We start from the raw sequence: 20,436 nt of genomic DNA, 5'->3' as shown, positions 1-20,436 counted from the left end.
GGAGAGATAGAAAGAGATGGAGATCGAGAGGACAGCGAGGGAACATGTTTATTGATCTGCCGGTAACATAAAGCCGAGTATATGGAGGCAATCCCCTCCCCTCTGTGAGCATAAATTACAAAAAACGAGAAAGGGAAAGGGGCGGAGGAGGAGAGGAGGGGGATAAATCCCACAGAGATACAAGGACAGACTCTGCAGCCGAACAAACGGCTCAGGAAGATTTGCAACAGAATCTAAGACTCAGGCAAACACAGACGCAGAAAAAACCTTGACAAATCTCAAGCTAACAAAGACAAAATAACTTTAAAAAAATCACAGTGACGTCTATCCAACAAGAAGAAAAAGCAACCTGAGACTTATTTTTACGTTTCAGGACAAATCTGCATCTGCTCCCACATTTTAATAGATAAAAATGAGGAAAAAATTTTAGTAACTTATTTTAAGATAATAAATTAGATAAGTTAATAGATCCAACTCTACACAAGCTTAACGGCCCTTTGAAATCCTCAAGTTCATAATCAAGAAGAAATATAATCACAAAACCCTAATAAAGGTGTCGTTTCTCATTTTGACCACATTCATCTGAACATAAACAATCAGAAGCATCTTAAAATCTTTAATCCACTTCGAATTTAATTACATTTTGCCATGGAGTCAAGAGTTTTTCTTTCTAAAACATGAGCTGATTTTTGTAAGAGCAGCTTCTTGGCCGTTCTTCTTGATTTGTGATTTTTATATAACAGAACATGTGAAAGTGGTAAAAATCACCTTTTTATATCATGAAGGTTTAGAAAACTCACCAGCCGGCTGCTTTGCGTCTACACCAGCGTTTTTCACCTTTTATTTACATTTTCTTAGTAGAAAAGCAACACTACAAAAAACTTCCTACAAAAAACTACGAAAATTAAAAAGCATCATCAAAACAAACAGCAAAATGTTCTTTTTCCATTAAATTGTTAAAATATCACAATATTTTTATCACTGCCCTTCGTTAAGTATTCTGAAATGATTTTAATAAACTCAAACTGTGATCCAAGTAACTTATAATTCCTTGAAACTTGGCTGTTATCCCCTGGCAAGAGGCTTTGATTCCAATGATAATTATTTTTACAAAATGCATCATTAAGTGTTTCCATTTTCCTTTTTCCCTCGCTCTTCATGCATTACCCAGAGTGCACTGTGCTCCTGACACCAGGACAATAAAGATGAGAGAGTGGGGGGAGGATCTCCAACCAGAGACAATAGAAGCTGTCTGTCAATTAGAAACGCTAATTATTAGCCGAACAGGAAGAGACGCCAGAAACAGGATTGAAATAATTTCCTCAAATTGTTTGATATTTTATTTTAATCATCTCATTCTGGCTCCATGCTACTATTTTTACAGTTTAGCTAGCTGCTCTGAATCAGGATCTCTTTCCTCTGCGTTCTGTGCCAACGAGGAGAAATACACCTCCCGAGTAGGAATGACATCATCTCTCCCCTCAGCAACCAATCAGAGGCGAGCACATGGAGAAGAGCCTTCAGAGAGAGCTATGTACACAAGAGAGACGGAGAGGAACGCAGGGAAAGAGGCAGAAAACCAAAATGGGAGGCTGGTGGACAGAGCAGATAGTTACTGGGATGAAAGGATGAATCAAACACACACAGACCTGCAGAGACTCAGCCATTAAACCCCACCAGTTCATATGAATGAAATTACAGATCACTGAATGGATTAAAGACTCTCGGCTTAATGGATGGGGTCTGTCAAGTGAGTGCATGCAGTATATCTGTGCTTGCACTAAAAAGAAGAAGTGTGTAAGTGTAAGTGTGCACTAGCTGCAGCTTTCTTCCTTTTTGCATACATGTCTGCTCTGCTGGGCTTCAAAGCCTCAGTCTTAATAAATGAGCCCAGAGATAAAGTCAATGGGTAACTAAAAGATGAAACAAATAAACACACTGCACAGAAGCACACTTTTAAAGCAAATCTGGCCTTCCTATTGCACTGATACTTTTATTATACTTACTTACTTTTCACCCACACAAACAAATTAGTGTGATTCAATAAGAAAACATGAACATTGTGCTGCAGATTTCTCCCCAAAATACATGTTCTCAGTTTAGATGCATTTAAGAAATAAATTTTCAACGTTTATTTTATATATAATTTTCAAAAGTCTGAACTGGAAGTGATCAGCGCCATCTTGGTAGGCAAACGCAGCGCCAAGACCAACAAAAAGAAAGGATACGGACACTCTGGACCGACGTGCAAGACAAAGATACATAAACAAAATGGCTACTGTTGGGATCCGATCTCCTACTACAATATAGTTCCCTACTTAGTGAACATAAAGAGTTCGCAAAACATGGAGGAGCTTCATGGATCTTTGTTTATTGTTGTCATAGCAACTCTGTACCTCCTGTACCTACCAAGATGGCCGTCGGCTACAAAGTTCCTGGTAGTGTAACATCACATGAGGACTATGTATAGGTAGCAGGTCAGAGTGAATCAAATGAAACCTAAAATATTGATTATTGAATCAATTTAACATGTTTGGACAAATACAGAAGAGAAAAAATTATTTGGTAAAAAGTCTAACTGATCAAATTATCAATCATTTAATTTTTAAAATTTATAACATCAGATGGACCAAAATATGAAGTTAAGTGGAAATATTTTATATTTTTAAGGACAAAATTGTCAATAATTTATATAAGTAACAAAAAACGACAAGAAAATGTTTCCAAATCAGTTTCTTACAATAAAAAAACTTATGAAACTTTAACAAAAACTGCCGGTCTGTGTCTGTGTCTGGTGAATTTTTGGTTAAATTTTGATTTGTTTCTCATTCAGTGGGTAGAAAATCCAGAAATTTTACTCGAGTAAGAATACAAATACTTCACAATAAAATTACTCAAGTAAAAGTAAAAATAAAATGCACCTCAAAGTAAATTTTTCCAAAAACGTTACTGAAGTAAACTGAGTCTATAGGTCTGCAGATTTGAAATGCAGTGCAGGAATCAGCACAAACCAAACATGTTTCGGTTTTTAAAGAGACAGTCGCCTCTGACGGTTCGTCTGACCCGAACACAAAATGAAAAAATGAAAACGGCACAACTCACACGAACTTTCAGGACGTTTAGGCATAACTGAACATAAAGATGTGGACTGTGTGAGCAAAACACCGAGCAGGATAGACGTCACACAGGAAACGCTTCCTGGAACATTCTCTCTGCAGCCGTGTGTTTGTGAACACGAGTCGGGTAAAGTCAGGTGAATGTCTTAAACGCAAAGAAAGGCGGAATAAGAGAATAAAAGCAGCAAGGCAATCATGCAAATATGAAAATAAACAGGACATACTGGGAGGTTGAATTGTGATTTAAAGATTTTTTAGAAAATATTACTAATTTAAACAGGCAACAAACAACAGGAAACAGCCGGCAGACAACCACACATGCTGCGCAGCGTGCCGTAGCCAGACACAAGGCATCCTGTGTGTACGATCGGGTGTGTTGTGTGAATATTTGGGGATGTCTTTCACCCTGAGGTTGCTGAGACCAAAAGTCTACTGGGAATCAGTAGGCCAGGTTAATCAGTCTACTGTCCCATGCCTACAGCGTGCGGTCAAAGGCAGTTTTTAAATGCAGCTCACATCTAATCAGTTCTGTCAGCTCTGCTGCTCTGCAACACACTGATGCAACCATACATCCAGCTAAAGCAGCGTTTCTCAAACTTATCCCATTTAACAAACACTCATGGACCACCTAACCTTAAATTGCCCTCTGCACTAATAACTTCTTAAAATACACAACCTGAAATTAAAATATCAGTCTCTTAACTCTTTGTCTTTATTCTTCTGTGACTCCACAATAAAACCATGAACACGTCGATTTGGTCCGAGTTATTGTGATTCTGAATTTATAGATTCGAAGCTTTCCAATGTTGGAAATCAAAAAAGTTCTTCACTACAAGTGTTGTGTGCACTAATAACGTTTTAGTTTTAGTTTGTAAACTAACTGTTGTTAGTTTACAAATCACTGAACGGCTTAGCACCACAATACATTAAATATCTGCTTTTATTGTATCAACCTTCCAGACCTCTCAGGTCTTCCGGTTCTGCTCTGCATCCCCAGAACCAGAACCAAACGAGGAGAAGCAGCTTTCAGCATCTATGCACCACAAATTTGGAACAAACTTCCAGAAAACTGTAAAACAGCTGAAACACTGACTTCTTTTAAATCTCAACTAAAAACCCACCTGTTTAGGATTGTATTTGAAATGTAATCAATTACAAATTTATTGATGGAACTTGACTTAATGCTTTGTTTTGATTATTGATTCTATATTGCATTGTGTTTCTGTGTTTGTTATGATGAAAAGCACTTTGAAATGCCTTGCTGCTGAAATGTACTATACAAATAAAATTTGATTGATTGATTGATTGATTTATGGCTATTTATAATTTACAAACATAATAAAACAAAAATATACTTGAGTTGCTTTGGCAAAAACAAACATTTTCTTTCAGCCGGTAGAGAGTCCAAAGTAAATAATTTTATTTTAGGTGTTCAGATGCAGTTGGTCAGTGTGGGGCGCAGCGCTGCTCATGCCGAGTTGAGTTAAAACTGGTGCAATGTCCTAAAATCATTAATAAATAAATTAAAAATAAGTGGCCCAAGCACTGAGCCTTGGGGTACACCTGTATTCATAATTTCTCACCACTTTAACAGTGATTTGGTTTACGGTTGAGAAACTATGATATAACCCTGTGTTTATTCCTTCGGTGTGTTTCAGTGGGATTGAGTTCAGGACTTCCTGCTACTTAAAATCAACCCTTCCCTTTCCGACTGGTCTCTGCAGAGAAAAATGAAAAGAAACAAAAACAACTTGAATGACCCAACACTGTTAGCCTGCTGTGCATGCAATAGGTCGTTTTATTACAATTTCCCTAAAAGAAAACTGTAAAAAATAAAAGTTGATGTGATGAACATAACAGATAAAAATCCCCATTTTTATCCAAAGACAGACAAATGAGAAGACAAGCAAGTGATGAGAAGATAAAAAATTCAGACGAGGAGAAAAAGAGGGCTGGGGTAAAAACTGCCAGTGGGATTTCACAAGGTGAAAAGGAGGTAAGACAGGAGGATTAAAGGCTTTGTTTTTCTGCAGGACACATGTTATGTTTGACAGAGGCTCACCTCAGCTTTTCCTGACAACTATTAAATCTGCTTCTGTTCTGAAGCTTCAACTGCTCCCTTGTTTTCAAGTTAATCTAATCGCAGCCTGAAATATTATCAAGCAGATGCCCAAAAAGAAACGGGGAGGATAAAGGTTAAGCAGCTGAGAGGGAGGAGACAGAGGAGGGAATATAGAGTGGGAGATCAACAAGGTTGTCATGTTAGTGCTGGTGATGTAATCCCTAAAATTAGCAGCAACAACAGCCACAGACAGTGGTGCACTGTGCTGCCCAGCTTGTGCTGTACTCTACTGCACATGCAATCATGCATGCTGTCCACACGATTAATAGAGTCAAAATATGAGGCTAATGTAGGCCAGAGGTTAAACAATCAAGCCTTTAAACCACTTATTAGTTCAGATAAGCAAGAAATTAGTTAATAGGAATCTTCCAAATTAGTAAAGTGATTGCGAATAGGTGCGATTTCAAAATTCTACAATTTTATGGTTTTAAATTCCCCAGAGGACTCGGCACTGAAACTAGAAGCCTGGAAATTAGACCTGGGAGTAAACCTGTCACTGGAGGATTGGCAGCCTGTCTGTACAAAGGCTCAGAAACAAACAGTTAACGCTCGCTTAAGGTTACTGCAATACAAATGGTTAATGCGAATCTATATTACACCAGTCAATTTAAATCGGTACAATCCTAATATACCAGATATATGCACAAAATGTTTAGAAGAAAAGGGGACTTTGTTTCATTGTATTTGGGAATGCAGGGAAATGCAAAAATTTTGGAAAGCAATAAAAAGAACTGTAGAACAACTTGTGTCAAAAGATGTTGCACTAGGCCCGGTTTTTCTAATTTTAGGTTTGTATCCAAAAAAGTACTATTGATTGATATGTGTCTACTTCAAGCTAAAAGACTGATAGCACTATTCTGGAAGAGAACAACAGGACCAGGCATCAAACAATGGATCAGGCAAATGCTGAAGACTTTACCTCTGGAACGCATAACATATCTCCAAAAAGGGAAAAGCAAATTATTTGAAAACATTTGGAGACCCTTCAGGAATTTTGTTGAAGGAGAGGACTTGTCACAAGACGAAGGAACCAGCTAAAGATGAGATTAATGTCAAACCATAATGTTAAACAAGGGAGCCTCAGCAGTGGACTATTATCTCCTGGTCACTTAAAGGAATGTATGCAGATATGTATCTAAGAGGGCGTTTGTTGGTCTGGTTTATTGTATTGGTTATATGGCAGGTATATCTGTAAAAAGTACAATAAAAATATTGTTGGAAAAAAAAAGTGATCGCAAATAAATTATTTCTCAATTATTTTTGAAGTTATGCAAAGAAAAAGCCACAATAAAATGGTTTAGGCCACATGTGTCAAACTCGAGGCCCGTGGGCCAAATTCGGCCCGCCATCGCTTTTTATGAATTGATTGATATTTTTATGAACAAGTTTTATCAATACATTCTGGCACAACTGGCCCTTTAAGAGCATTCATGATCTTGATTTGGCCCAAAACAAAAATGAGTTTGACACCCAAGGTTCAGACAAAGCCATGTTTGTGTGTTAGAATGGAGCAGTCAAATCCAGCCCTGCAGCAGACGGTAACAACACACTTCCAAAGTACAAATGACTTCAAGAGTTTGTAAAAATGTGTCATTTTTTCCACTTTGCACTACTTTTAATTCCTCCATTACATTAAAAAATGTGTAAAAGTTCAAGGAGTGTGAATACTTCAGTGAGTTTGGGTGTGTGAGGCTGTTTGAATGTACCAGTTCAAGAACAGTTTGAATATTTTTGAGCCTTGGTAACAATTTGAGGAAGTAAACAACCCACAGATTAGAACATGAGGTTTGGGTCTGGTTGCCAGTTCCATGGGTAATGGCTTATGCATATGTTTCACTTGCTGGCAATGATTTGTGGTTGCACAGAGAATTAAGTCAGAACAAAAGCAAAGAACTTTAGTTTAATAGTGGTTTCTACAGTAAATTTCTCCATTTGCTTGATACCCAATACTCTCTATTTTAAGAGCTACTTACCGTCAAAAAGCGAACAAAATGTCCCAACTAAAGGAGTAAAAAGAACCACATTTTAAAGCATAACCTTTTCAGCTCATTTGTTGGCTTTCTAACCTGATACAGATTTCCCTGCACAGAAAACTTGATGCGACCATTGAGAAAATAACTGAAAAACTTTAATATTTACCTTTTAGTTTGTTATAGAGACGTTGAGAGGCAAAATCACGTGTGCAAGACAATGACTAGCATTGGTTTTAGCTGTTAAATTGTCAACATAACGAGCTAAATCTTAGATATATGCGTAATGTACAAATGAAATTAATTGTCAACACGATAACAACTAGATAACGGCAGGAAAAAAGTTTAATTAAAATATATATATATAAAGAGAGGGAGAGAGAAGTAGGTCACTCATGCTAGCTTGACTATAACAACCTTAACGTAGATGTGCTGGCAATGGGTCTGTGTGTGCAGCACAGAGAGCAAGAAAAAAAGAAGAATAGGCAGAATAGGAATGGTTCTGAGTTATTTTTCAACAGTTTTCCTGCCTTATTTTCACTTTGCTGTGGCGCGCTGCACTAAATTAATAATCCCTACATCTTGAGATTTAATTTTGTTCACGAAGTTGTTCTAACACGACACGATATGGATGACAAGTAAAAGAATCATCTTATTGCCCTCCAGTGTTGTGCGCATGCGTGGATCTGCCAATAACATGCAGCGTTTCTGTAAAAAAAGAAGAGCAGCTGTCATTCACATCAGCTGCTTTAGAGAACCAGTACCAGGTATTGGCATCATTTTCAACTATGAATACTAAAATTGATCAAGTACTAATGTAAACAATGACAAAGTGACCTTCACTTCATACTCTTTTCTGAGACATCATTTTGATCTTCTGGCTCTGATTAGGTTTTCCTGTTCTCTTAGTTTCTGACTCTCCATCTTCCCCTGGGGTTTTACCGAGCTGAGCAGGGGTAGAAAAATCCCCCAGGGCTAAAACTGGTCCCATGTGAGTCCAGATAGGAAGAGACAAGATGAGAACTGGATGCATTAAGGCAGCAGGCAGATTTCAGACACAAGCCTTCCAGGACATGTCAGCTCAGCATGAGAACCACATCAAGAAGGAAACACTCATAAATAATATGCATAATGCTTTAATGACACTAATGACAATAGCATTGATGGGGAATATATTAACAAAATCCTGACAGCCTTTATGTTTCGTTTTGATGCCAAGCAAAACAAAAGTTATTTCCCAATCATACAAACGCAATCAGTGCTGAAAATTCACTTTTTAAACAACACAGACGCTAAAACTGTTGAAATGTCTCAAACAAGTACATTATTTAAAAGCTGCTTCTACAACTGAAGGGGCTTTTAACCAGTCAATGAAAAGTTATCAAAAATACCATATTAGACTCAGTCTTCTTTAGCCTTTCCTTGATTTCTAAATGTTCAGATATTTATGTTTCCACCAGGTTGACTCCGTTATGACAAAGCACCCTGCTGAGTCACAGCAATGACTTGTCAGCCACATGAAGAGTGCAACTTTAGATTTCACCTGACTGTAAACGGTGACTTCAGTCTCTAAGGGACGATCATGACGAGCAAAAGCTCATCAAAACGAGAAAATGATGCTACAAAACACAGCGTCATGGTAATGATATCCCAAACAGAAACAGCTCCAGGGTTGGTGCATGAGAGTCCATTTTGTTTTGACTAAAGTGAAAGTGTGAAAAGTTGAAGCATCATTGTATGACTTCATAAAAATTAGGTAAGGCTTTAGAACTAATCAATTATTTAAATCTTAAACTTTTTCACATTCTATGTTTTACAGCAACAAAATTAATTTTGTTTTATAGGATTGTAAAAAAAAAGTTGTTTTTTTATAAATACAAATCTGAAATGTTTTGTGGTTTATGCTTTTGAGATATCAGTCAACTAATTTTCCCATCCAGAGACTGGATTAAGATCTGGACTTTGACTGGACCAGAGGCCAGATTTGCATATTGATTGATTAAAATGACTTGGTAGGTGTGCAGATTTGCCACATTCGTTTCAGTTTTAGATGATGATTTGAACAAGGCTTTGTTGTTTCTTTAGGATATTGTTTTATATGTCAACTTTGCTTATCCCTCCTCCAAAACACTCTTGCCTGGTGTGTTTTTCTATCCTGTTTAAACAGCATTTCTAAGAACACCTGAGAAATAATTGCATTGACACAACATATTAACAGGCTGCTGTGCAGATCAAAAACAAATAGAACTGTAAACGATGTAGTGAGCATGCCAGGCCAGTAGGGGGCGGTGAAAATTTGCAAACTTTCTGATTCAGTGGACTATTTTTGCAACTCTTTGCTTTAAAATGGCAAATGAAGAGGTGCAGCAATAAACAGGTAAAAACTGGACTGACTTCTAAATGTTTTCGGTTCACTTTTAAACCCGTTTTGAACTGCGTTTCTAAAACGTTTCCCTCTGGAGTCCGCCGTCAAACCAAACCAAATCACTGTTAGCATATAATCAAAAGACAAAAGGTTGTCGTTTAAGTTTAAACGGTTGCAGTATTCCTGATGTTTGGTGAAATTAAATTAGACACAGATAAACTGTAGCTAGTAATTATGTGACCTTCGAAAACTGATTGCACTGGATTTTAATTGGAAGTATCATATCAAAAAGGAGTGAGTACATCAGTTCAGTGTCATGATGATTTTTATTTGCTTTTGTTTGTTTTATTCTATCAGATACCAACATAATATGAATATGAGCAGATCAACAATCTCAGGATCTGTCACCTCAAAGTTATTTCATACTCGTAGTGGAGCTGGGTTTCGCTGGTAATCCAACTAAGATATGTCAGGTTACCTGTTACTATAAACTAAATGCTTGATTATGTTCTGGGAGGAAAAACAACACAACATGTCAGACATCTCAGCCTCTGACACAGGAAGGTAGCAAACCACAAATTCTGCATCAGACGTCTGTGTCTTCCGCTGAACGTTAAAGAAAGTCACTTCCGTCAGAGAACCGAGAAAACTGCCTCACTGTCCACAAGCTCGTTCAAGACAAACACTTAGCAACCCGAAAACAAAAGCTAAAAATCAGAAGCTCAAGTCTCACAACAGGCTATTCAGATGACAACCTGATACAAATACCAATAAATCTGTATGGCATTGTGTGCAGAGGGCTGAGCCTGTTCTGGATTAATGATCCAGAGGTGACGGGGAGCAGCCTGGCTGTAAAAAACCCTCAGCGTGGGTTTCCCCCGCAAGGCAAATGAGGTGATGGCTGCTTATCCATCCTCTCCAGCACAGGACAGACAGTCACTCTGAGGGTTCTGGTATCTAAATGAAGGACCTTTCTCTGCTTATTACAACATGTAGGGGTGTGTATGTGTGTGTAGCGAGTCGTTATTGAATCCCAGCAGTCTGCTGCTGATCTTCTGCCTCACTGGTCCAAAAATCTGTATTTTATCTTAAATTAAACAACAAAAAAGCTAAATGTGCAAGTTATAAGCATGTTTACACATTTTCTATCATTCACAGACTTCCTGATTATGATGATGATTTACTGGTGGTAGTGTGTGGGTGTGTGTGTGTGGGGGGGGGATGGGTGTGTGTGTGTGTGTGTGTGTCCCCTTCTTAATTCATACATTCAGAGACTCCATTGACTCCAAGTCGAAGCATTAAGAGACGGAGAGACACCAGACGCAGTGCAGAACAGAACAGTGATAATGGATTACTGATGTTATTATGGTTCAGTAAGAGCTGCAAACATCTTCTGATCTAATGCCAGAACTACACTTCACTTCTGCATAGTGGATGCATTTATGTGTGATATGTACTTTTAAAGCATCTGTTATGCTATGAAAAATAAGACAGTTAAAGCTGCAGTACGTAGCTTTTATTAAAAAAATATGTAACCGTCACCATGTTATGATATTTTAAAATAAGACAAATAATCTGTGAAAAGATGGATCTTCACCTTCACATGAGCTACTATTGTCATTTGAAGAAATGAACCAAAAACAACCAATCAGAGTCAAGAGGAGGGGCTTAGCACTGTCAATCACCATCAAGTACTCGCTGCAAAATGTGCTAATGGAAGAGAAACAACCACCGTTACAGAAAAATGAATTTATCTACCATCATTGTTCTCTGTTCTAACTAGCCTTATGCATTCATGACAGGCTATGCTAGCTTGCAGCTATGCTAGCTTGCATATATATTACTACATAGTAATTTTATTGTAAATGATAGATAAACAAATTCATTAGAATTGAAAGTTTATTGATCTTTGAGAATGTGTTCTGGCATTATTATTACTTCATAGTACTTAAAAATGGTTTCAAAACAACAACATTATCGTTTATCGCAGAAACTTTTGGGACAATTTATCGTAAAAATGTGTTTACTGTTCACTAATGCTGTCACTTTAAGGCATATGTGGCTGTACTGTTGCCTAAACCAGAATGAAAAATAAAAAGTCTTGTAAACCTGTCTCTGTCCTGCAAAGTTTTCCTTAACCCTTGTGTAAATCAGCATGTTGTGGTTCCCAACATGCATCTGTTCGCCACATTCCTATCAGCCACCCACAGCGCAAGCAGACAGCGGCGTGCGCATGTGTGTGGCGACATCAAAACTAGCTGCTTTTCTCAACACGACCTGCTTCCAAACAACAGGTGTCTGATTCAGGTGGGCACTATCTACGCAATCATCAGCACGCACACAAACCAACAGAAAAATAACCCAACATGTCAAGATGAACGCGTGAAATATTGTTGAATTACTTCCTACCTTGTTGTTGACATAATCCTGAGGTTGAACACAGCAGAAAATATGTGGAAAAAGAAAAGAAATGAGATTTAAAAAGTATGCCAAGAGCCCTACACATGTCACAGCACAGTAATCTCTTGTGATACAGTTTTTTATATGTGCTACTAGCTCCTCCTGCTCTTCTGTCAGCTTGAATTTAATCCCAAAGTTCTTCTCTAATTCTACGTATTTGCAGGACATTGATTTTGTCCTGATTTTCTGCTCTGCCAGCTTATTGGAGTGGAAAGGATTTGATTTTTTTTGTCCAAAGTTGAGATGTTTGACTTTAACATCTCATCAAATCAATTCATTTTATGGGGATTTTATGTGAAAGACCAATTGCAAAGATGGAAAAGGATAAACGGTTTTAAAGGGCTGCTTTATAACGTTTTTACTAGCTGGTGGCTGAAAAACGTATTAGTCGATATAAATGATAATTGATTAGTTTTTTGTTTTAAATATCTGAAATACTACCAAACTGGTTCCTTTTTTATCCACAGTTTCCACTCCATGCCGTTGTTTTTTATTTTTAAGCATTAATAAAGAACAAGTTAGACCTTAGGCCCTGTTTACATGACAATGATCCAACAAAGTCACATTTAACATCATAGCGCAAATATCGTAAAAAATCCTTACAAATATTTCCAAATTAGCATCACAAAATATGTGATTTTGATCACAAAAACCACAAAACAATCCCAAACTCCTGGAGGAACTGCTATTTATTAATATTTTAACAGTTTAATGGGTTTTATCAATATATTCTGGCACAACCGACCCATTAAGAACATTCAGTTTCTTGATACAATGAAACTGAATCTGGTTTAGATGGTTGTGTTTGTCAAAGAAAATCCCAATAAAATACAATGAGTTTGTGAAAAGAAATATAAAATGGTTGAAGGGGGGGGCTTTTTAAAGATGGGTGTGATGGTATTCTGGTATCTGAGAACTTTATATATAATTTTAAAAAGTAGAACAATCACCAGGAGACTTCTAGGGTCGACAGAGGACTCGTTTAAACTCTCCATTACGGCCCTTTGCAGGCCCCCGGGGAGCCCAAGGTGTGCGCGCCAACGCAGTGCAGCAGCCTGCAGCTGCTTGTGTGTCTCCATATGATTAGCTGCAACTGTAACTGACACAACGCTGAACCCGGTGATCCTATCAGAGGGAGGGAAAGTCGCTGGGGCGCACATGACTGTACACAGTCTCAATGCCGAAACGGTCAAAGAGCAAACAGAGCCACCAGAGTTAACCACTCTGCAGAGAAACTTTTAAATCTTCAGCGTGTAGAGGTGACTCAAACGTCAGTCAGAAAATAACAATAAGGCATAGTAGCACTGCAGCTAGGCCTGTCACAATAACACATTTTGTCCCACAAGTTACCACGATAACATATTGTTGTTACCAAGTATTTCTGTTCCAGTTTCTTAAGATTGGACAAAAATAACTTTTAACTGACTTTTCAGCTTGTTTTCAAGCAATAACTTCTTAATATTGATTTAAAAAACTGCTTGTTCGATTGACAGATGATATGGGAAAATGTTTTGTTATAAGTGAAAATAATCTGCCAGTGGAAGTAAAACTTTTTCTGCAATTTTAAGGAATTATTGACTTAAAACAAGCTCCAATTTCTTGCTGAAAAGTTATTTGTATGTAATCTTATTTCAAGTGTACTAAGGTGTTTTCATTGGAAAATAGACCAAAATTACTGGCAACATTTTGTGCTTTTGCAGTGAAATTCATTTAAGATTTAAACATCCAAAATATTTAGACAAAACAACTGAAACAACAAATAAAGTCTTTGTAAACAGAATTATCCTTCAACTGAGGGGAAAGTTGAGGCCAAAGCACCAAAAACTTTTATCATTCTGTTTTTGGTAGAAAGAGAGAAAACAGAAAAACAACAAATCATGCAAATGGAGAAACATGAAGCTGATGCAGAAGAAATGTAGCAAAACATGGCAGTAAATATACAAAAGGAACGTCTGAAAACTACAAAAACAAAAAGTCTTGGTGACAGAAAAGAGAAAGAGGATAAGACACGAAAACGGAAATGATTGAGCTTGCTTTAGTTTCTCATGCGATTAATTGATTTGTTGCTTATTGCAACAGTCCGGTTGCTCTTTAGTTGGTGACAAGTGTTTAATATATTTTCATACAAATACACTGATGGTCCAAAACAACCAAGTAAAAGTTTCCAATAGACGTAATGCGACTAAACCGGACCTTTAAAGATCTTTAAATCTTTAAAGGTTGCTGAACAAACCAATCAGCAGTAGCGTCGTCTTACCGTGTTGTTGTAGCTGGCGGGTTCTTGGCCATCGGTGATAAGTTCCCGCTCTCCTTTCGGGTTGACCCTCCTGAAGCGCCGCCTGGAGCGCCGCTGGGACCCGTCTCTCTGCAGGAAGCTGTCGTCCCCCTCGGTGCCGTTATCCACCTGTAACGTAAGGTCACAACTCTCAGCCACGTAGCCACAGCTGTCTGACCGATCCACGTGGTTCGACGCCTGAGGGCACGGCTCGGAGCAGCTCCGCTTCAGCAGTTCAGACCTCCGGACCTTTTGGACAACATTCTGATTTATAAAATCCAGATTCTGTTCCTCGTATTCCGAGTCTTGGGTGTCAGCTCCCATTAAATTCAAACAATCCGGGCTGGAATCTGGGAACTTGCTGCGTTCTTTCTGCTGCGGTTCCTCTTCGTCTCCAGGAGCTTCAGGAATCTGGCCCTGCTCTTCTGCTGGCTCCTGGTTGAACATCCAGTTCCTCCAGAGCGCAGAGAGCCGGTGCCAGCGCAGCACACTCATCCGGATTCAAGGACGGGATCAGAAAAACACATAAAAGCAGGAAACACCACAGGGGTGGGGGAAAAACCAAAACGGTTGCGCCAAGGTGTCAAAAAGTTTAAATCCAAAATCCTTTGCTGAGAAATCATCCAGGAAAGGTTGAAAAACCAAATACATCACTCCAAAGGTTTCAGCGAGGAGTTTAGCAGCTCAACCAGATGCATAGTGACAAACTTACTCACACGTCTTCTTGCTCACTCTGTCGCGCTTCGACACGCGCAGAGCATAAAGTCAGCCCACAGTTTCCTCCAGGAAGCCGTAAATACACAAATATCCTCAGCAGGCAGAAAAAACAGCGCAGTACACAGAATCCGGCCATACAATTCAGTCCCACAGGCGTTTTGTGCTGGTCAGTTTGTTGAAGGAAGAAATTGTTTTCGTTCTCCGTTGCATAATAGTAACTCAATAGCCTTATTATGTCAGTTAAAACCACATTGTTTATCAGGAAATCATGTTACAGAACCTATTGAACAATACTGCTTTGATTTTTTAACGTTATTTTTCACTTACTTTTTCCTTTCTTACATTCTGTTTTGTTTACTCTGATAGTTTATTGTTTTAAAATAGCTTGAACATTAATTTTGCAATATATGGAGAAAAACTGGGTGAATTACCACTTTCTCTCACAGCTTTTTACAGCTGCTGCTGTCCACAAATTAATTATTTTACTTATTTGTTGCTTTGTAATTTGCTTTTTTGTGTCCAAGAACCATTAATTATCATTACTGGTAAATGATATGCTTTGTTTTGCTTAAAGAAATGCATAAAACACCTGATAAGAAGCATAAATATGACTTCAGGACTCTGATTTTCTTCATTAAGGTCAAACTGTGTTGAGGAGATTTAAAACCAGAGCCAAGACTGGATGAAGCAGTGCCTTTGTTAGCAACCTCAGTGTGCTATACTCGGGTTAATCATGTGAATTGACAGACATCTTGTACATAAAAACTCATGACGGCCCACAACAGGCAAACAGGAGGGCTAAAATATCAATATTCCTTCTGTTTTCATGAAAAACAAATGAATTTTAAAATTTTTTAAAGGCATAACTGAGTTAAATTTGAGATGAAATCAGCTTTCATCAACCTTGTTACTAAAAGTAGAAATAACAATAATAAATAGTAGAAGTTAAAGTTTCCGTCAGATTTCAATCACAAGCACTTCTGGTTCCAAAAGCGAACTTGGGATAACTTTTCTCTGAACGAGTTATGTCGTGTTTTTATTTAGATAAAATAAAGATGAACCTCTGCAGTGGCTCAGATAATCCTCTGAGTTTAGACTTGCACGAAACAAAAGCACCAGGGATTGAATATTATCATTTCTGCTTCCTGAGAAAGAGGAAATAAAGGAAGCTCACAAAAAGAGGCATGCATGAGCATTCTTCTTTCCATGCACAAGAGAAAAGCAGGGGGCTGCAGCAGAGTCACACCGCACTGCGGCCAATCAGTTAATTGGGGCCATGGGAATAGACGAGGGAATGTGATCTGTGGCTCTTGTCATGACTCTGGTCACATGATAGACAGGAGTTACATTCACAGGCGCTCACTACGTCTGGGTTTGTGAGCCGGGAAATGGACGAAAGTACAACTGAAGAGGAAAAAACACGAGGTGATGCACAGATCAGATAGAGCAGGAATGTAAACCAGAAGATGAGTCGACGTGAAGCTCGTCACATAACGTTTTATTTTTGTGAGTTTTCAGAGGAAGCAGGAAGTGTGGTCATTTTTCAAGATCATGGGACCAGTGGAGGTGGGTGGGCACAATGAGGCCTTCACCAGTCAGACATTCAGGCAGCGTTTGAGACGGTCCGCTGTGATCGGCGACACATTTCTAACCTTTCATCATTACAGAGAAAGACAATACACTAATCTTAGTACTGGTCCCATTTATCACTGGGTTTTAACCAATTACTTCAGAACCGCCTAAAATAATGGTTCTAAGTCCAGAGACTGTCACTGAAAAGCTGCATCCAAATCAGCTTTTATTCTTTCTTAAACTTAAACGGTTTGAAAGAAAGAGACGCAAATCCTTTTATTAATTAATAAATTAATTTATTCAGTTGAACCCAAAAGAAACTCTTTCAAAACAACAAACAGTAGTACATTTCTTAAAATAATGTTAAAGTGATGCATGAAAACTTGAAATGAAGCATTTTTATTAAATAAGTCCAAGATGTTTTCACGCAACAATGAAACATCTAGTTTTTTACAGTTTGCTACAGGAGTCGTAACTTCTGTTTGATTGTAGTTATTTGTTCATGAAAACATTAAAAAACGATGAACAAGACGAGGATTTGGATAAATTTTCCTTGTAATACAAGAAAAGGAAGAACAGAGTAATTTTATTCCCAAATAATATTTCTTTTTTAATTGAGCTCATTTTTGTGTTCTGTCCATAAATCCCCTCAGTGATGCAGTCAGCACCACTGCTGCTGTTTTTACAGCTCCGACAGTCTCTGAATGCACCCTGGGGGGTCGTTTCAGATTAAATATGTTGCTGAAAGAGCAACCTCTCTCCTATAAAACTCTCTCAATAATGAGACATTCCAAGGAAAGTCGGGTTCCTGGCATCTGTGGATCAAGGTGAGCCTTCAAGGCTGGTTTTGGTTTGAAAAACCCTCAAGGTTTCTTCGACAAAGCAGCGACTTTTATTCCCACTAATCAGCCTCTATGATTTGTTGTCATTAGACAGCAGCGGTGACCTGCGACAGACTGGCGACCTGTCCAGGTGTGTGCGTGTGTGGGGGTGGATGGATGGATGGATGGATGGATGGATGGATGGATGGATGGATGGATGGATGGATGGATGGATGGCAACGGGTCGTGGGGTAAATGCAGTGAAAGGTCAACCGAAGCTAAAAACAAAACTCTGCTTTCAACTTTAGTTTTTCTCTCCCAGGTCTTTACATGAAGTGTTTCTGTTTTTTATGTGAGCAGGTGAAAAATGTTTCTCTTTCTATTTAGCCGAGTTTACGGTAACCTGTGTAACATATGGCCTCGTTTACGGTAACACTGCCAGATTTTTTTAATAATGCGATTTTATTTGACAATCTCATTTAATTGAACCTGAAAGCTGAAAGTCAAAACACTGAGTCCATGACACATTTTGGTGTTGAGCGTTTTTAAAAAGATGATTTGCTTTTATATTAGCAAAAAAAATCTGGGAAAATATTGGAGGGAAATAAAATATATATGGAAAATAAATGCATTTAAAACAAAATTCTACGTTTTTTTGCTGCTGGATAAACGGTTTTCCTGTATGTTTCTCCGTGACTAGCACGTTTAACAGCGCATACACGAAGATGATTGACAGTGCTAAGACCCGCCTCCTGGCTCTAATTTGTGGTCTTTGGTGCATTTTTTCAGATGGCCATAGCAGCTTTTCACAGATTATCTGCCTCATAAACTGTCACAAAATGGTGATGGTTTTAATGAATATATATAAAAAAATCTTTATAAAAGTTCATTATTGCAGCTTTAAACATTTAAGATGAGTAGATTTATTCAACTTTAATGTACAATGGGTTAATTATTTGGTTTATTTCAACCAGATTCTTTATTACTTTCTGTATTTAAGTGTAATTAGTCAGGTGATGTTTTGTTTTTATGTTAAAAATCTTTTACAGAGTGCTGTTTAAGCATATTTCTGAACATCTCAAGCTGTGTCTTTGGTACTAAATATTAAACTCACAATGTTTTTGAAACATTTGGCTAAAATTGTCCAAGTCTGTGTCAGATATTCTAGTTCTATTTGTTTCATTTTCAGTGAAAGTGTGTTTTCCAGTAAGCGAGGGGAGTTTTCCCAGTAGACACAAACTGAGTTTTATGTAATAAAGCAGCAGGGAAGTAAAGGGGACAATGAAAATGTTGCAAATGATTACCTCAGATTTAAGTAAACAGAATGACGGCCCACCTCATAATTAGAACAGTTTCATCATGTTTCCCATGACTTAATCCTCAGACATAAGATAAACAAAGACTTCCTAAAAGTCCATTTACTTTCAAACATCACAGAGTTCTTTGTTCTGACTGTTAAAGGACAATTTCAAATGAGTTTTTAATGGAAGCTAAGCATTCTGGGAAATAATTCCCACTCCTGTCGTTTTCTTCTTGCAGTTTTTTAAGCACTAATCTAAAAACTGTAGCTTGTTTAACTCTTGGATATTTGACAAAATTAATAAAAAGTTAAAACAACTTACTGCTGTAAGTTTATCTTTCATAAACTCACACATTTGGGTTAAAACTTGCTAAATTTATTTGACTTAAACAGCAGAAGACAGTAGACACAACTAAATGAAGTAGATCTGACAGGAAAGCCTCCAAACTGTGAATTTATACAAGCATATTTCAACAACAACAGTCTAAAAACGTGAACCACTATCCTTATATATTTTAGCAAGATGGGGGAGGCAGATGGAGGGAAAAAAGAGAGAGATAAAACAGAAGGATTGGAGAGAAAAAAAATGCAAACATCAAATAAAGATGAAAAACCGGACGGATATCAAAGAGCAGGACAGGAGGGATGAAAGAGAGCGAGCGGCATCGATACTCACCACAATCATTTCTGATGGCTCCAAAGTGATGCATTCACAGCCTCGCCTGCCCCCCAGCTGCTTGCCAAAACTGCAGAGAACAGAGACACACAGAAATACATAAGTATAAAATAAAACCAGACCTCAGACAATCTGCTCACACTGACCAGAGGCCAGATGCATTCAATCCCAGGCGCCCACCCACAGACCTGCGCCAACATTAGGGCCCTTAAATTACCGTAATTACCAAATCATTACGCTGAGGCGGCTTTAAGCGTAAAATGATCCTGATATATATCTGCTGAATATCTTTTACTAAAGATGGTGCATCTGCTGGGAGTAAATACATGTGTTGTGTCAAACTCAAGGCCCAGGGGCCAAATCTAGTCCGTCGTAGGTATTTATGTGGCCCAAATTACATCAATAAGTCCCTCAAGTTTTTCACAAATCTGTAAAAACGGTCCGACGTTTCTAGAGAAAAATGTCGAGCATCTCACTTCAAAGAGCACACGTGTCAAAAAAAAAAAAAATTACAAAATTCTGGAGGAACAGCTATTTATTGACATTTTAACAGTTCAATTGGTTTTATGAATATATTCTGGCACAACCGGCCTTTTAAGGTCATTCAGATTTTTAATACAGATCAAAACAAAACTGCGTTTGACATTCCTGGTTTATCTGTGCTCAGATTTAACAACAACTCCAACAGCTGAGGGGGAAATAAGATAAGATAAGATAAGATAAATCTTTATTGTCATTGTCACTTAGACCAGGTTTTAGATTCTGTTGTCATTTTTGAGACCAAGTCGTACTGAAAAAGATGAAATGAATTTATTGTACTGTCGCCTTGTTGCTATTCTTATGGTTTTATGTTATGCATGTTTGCTGCAAAAGGAATGTGAATTAAGGACATTTATGGAGAACATTTAGTACTGCGTGTGACCAACTGCAGACAAGAAGTCTGGAAAAAGACCAAACAGGCAGAATAAGCCAGATAAGGACATGCATAAATAAATATAAGACTCATTCAGAGATTTACTGCCAAAACAAAATATAAAAAACA

At 37.9% G+C, this 20,436-nt stretch overlaps 1 protein-coding gene across 16 annotated transcripts in view; it reads right to left on the bottom strand.

The window, feature by feature from the left end:
* The window catches only part of rapgef6 (Rap guanine nucleotide exchange factor (GEF) 6), a 132,267-nt gene that overhangs the window by 70,727 nt on the left and 41,104 nt on the right, over positions 1-20,436 (bottom strand). For 5 of the 16 annotated variants that reach the window (XM_032575538.1, XM_032575547.1, XM_032575540.1 and 2 more), the window contains exons 5-6: positions 19,395-19,464; positions 14,291-14,437 (exon numbers count right to left, since the gene is read on the bottom strand). In XM_032575538.1, the coding sequence (XP_032431429.1) occupies positions 14,291-14,437; positions 19,395-19,464 (217 nt within the window). Of the gene's footprint in view, positions 1-11,982; positions 12,001-14,290; positions 15,087-19,394; positions 19,465-20,436 lie in introns of those variants that run through there. The other 11 variants (XM_032575529.1, XM_032575531.1, XM_032575532.1 and 8 more) reach the window with 7 other exon arrangements.

Source organism: Xiphophorus hellerii, chromosome 11 (genome assembly GCF_003331165.1).
Source record: "Xiphophorus hellerii strain 12219 chromosome 11, Xiphophorus_hellerii-4.1, whole genome shotgun sequence".
NCBI lineage: Eukaryota > Metazoa > Chordata > Actinopteri > Cyprinodontiformes > Poeciliidae > Xiphophorus > Xiphophorus hellerii.
The sequence above is the reverse complement of the archived record's forward strand: the minus strand, read 5'-3'. Positions and strand labels throughout refer to the sequence as shown.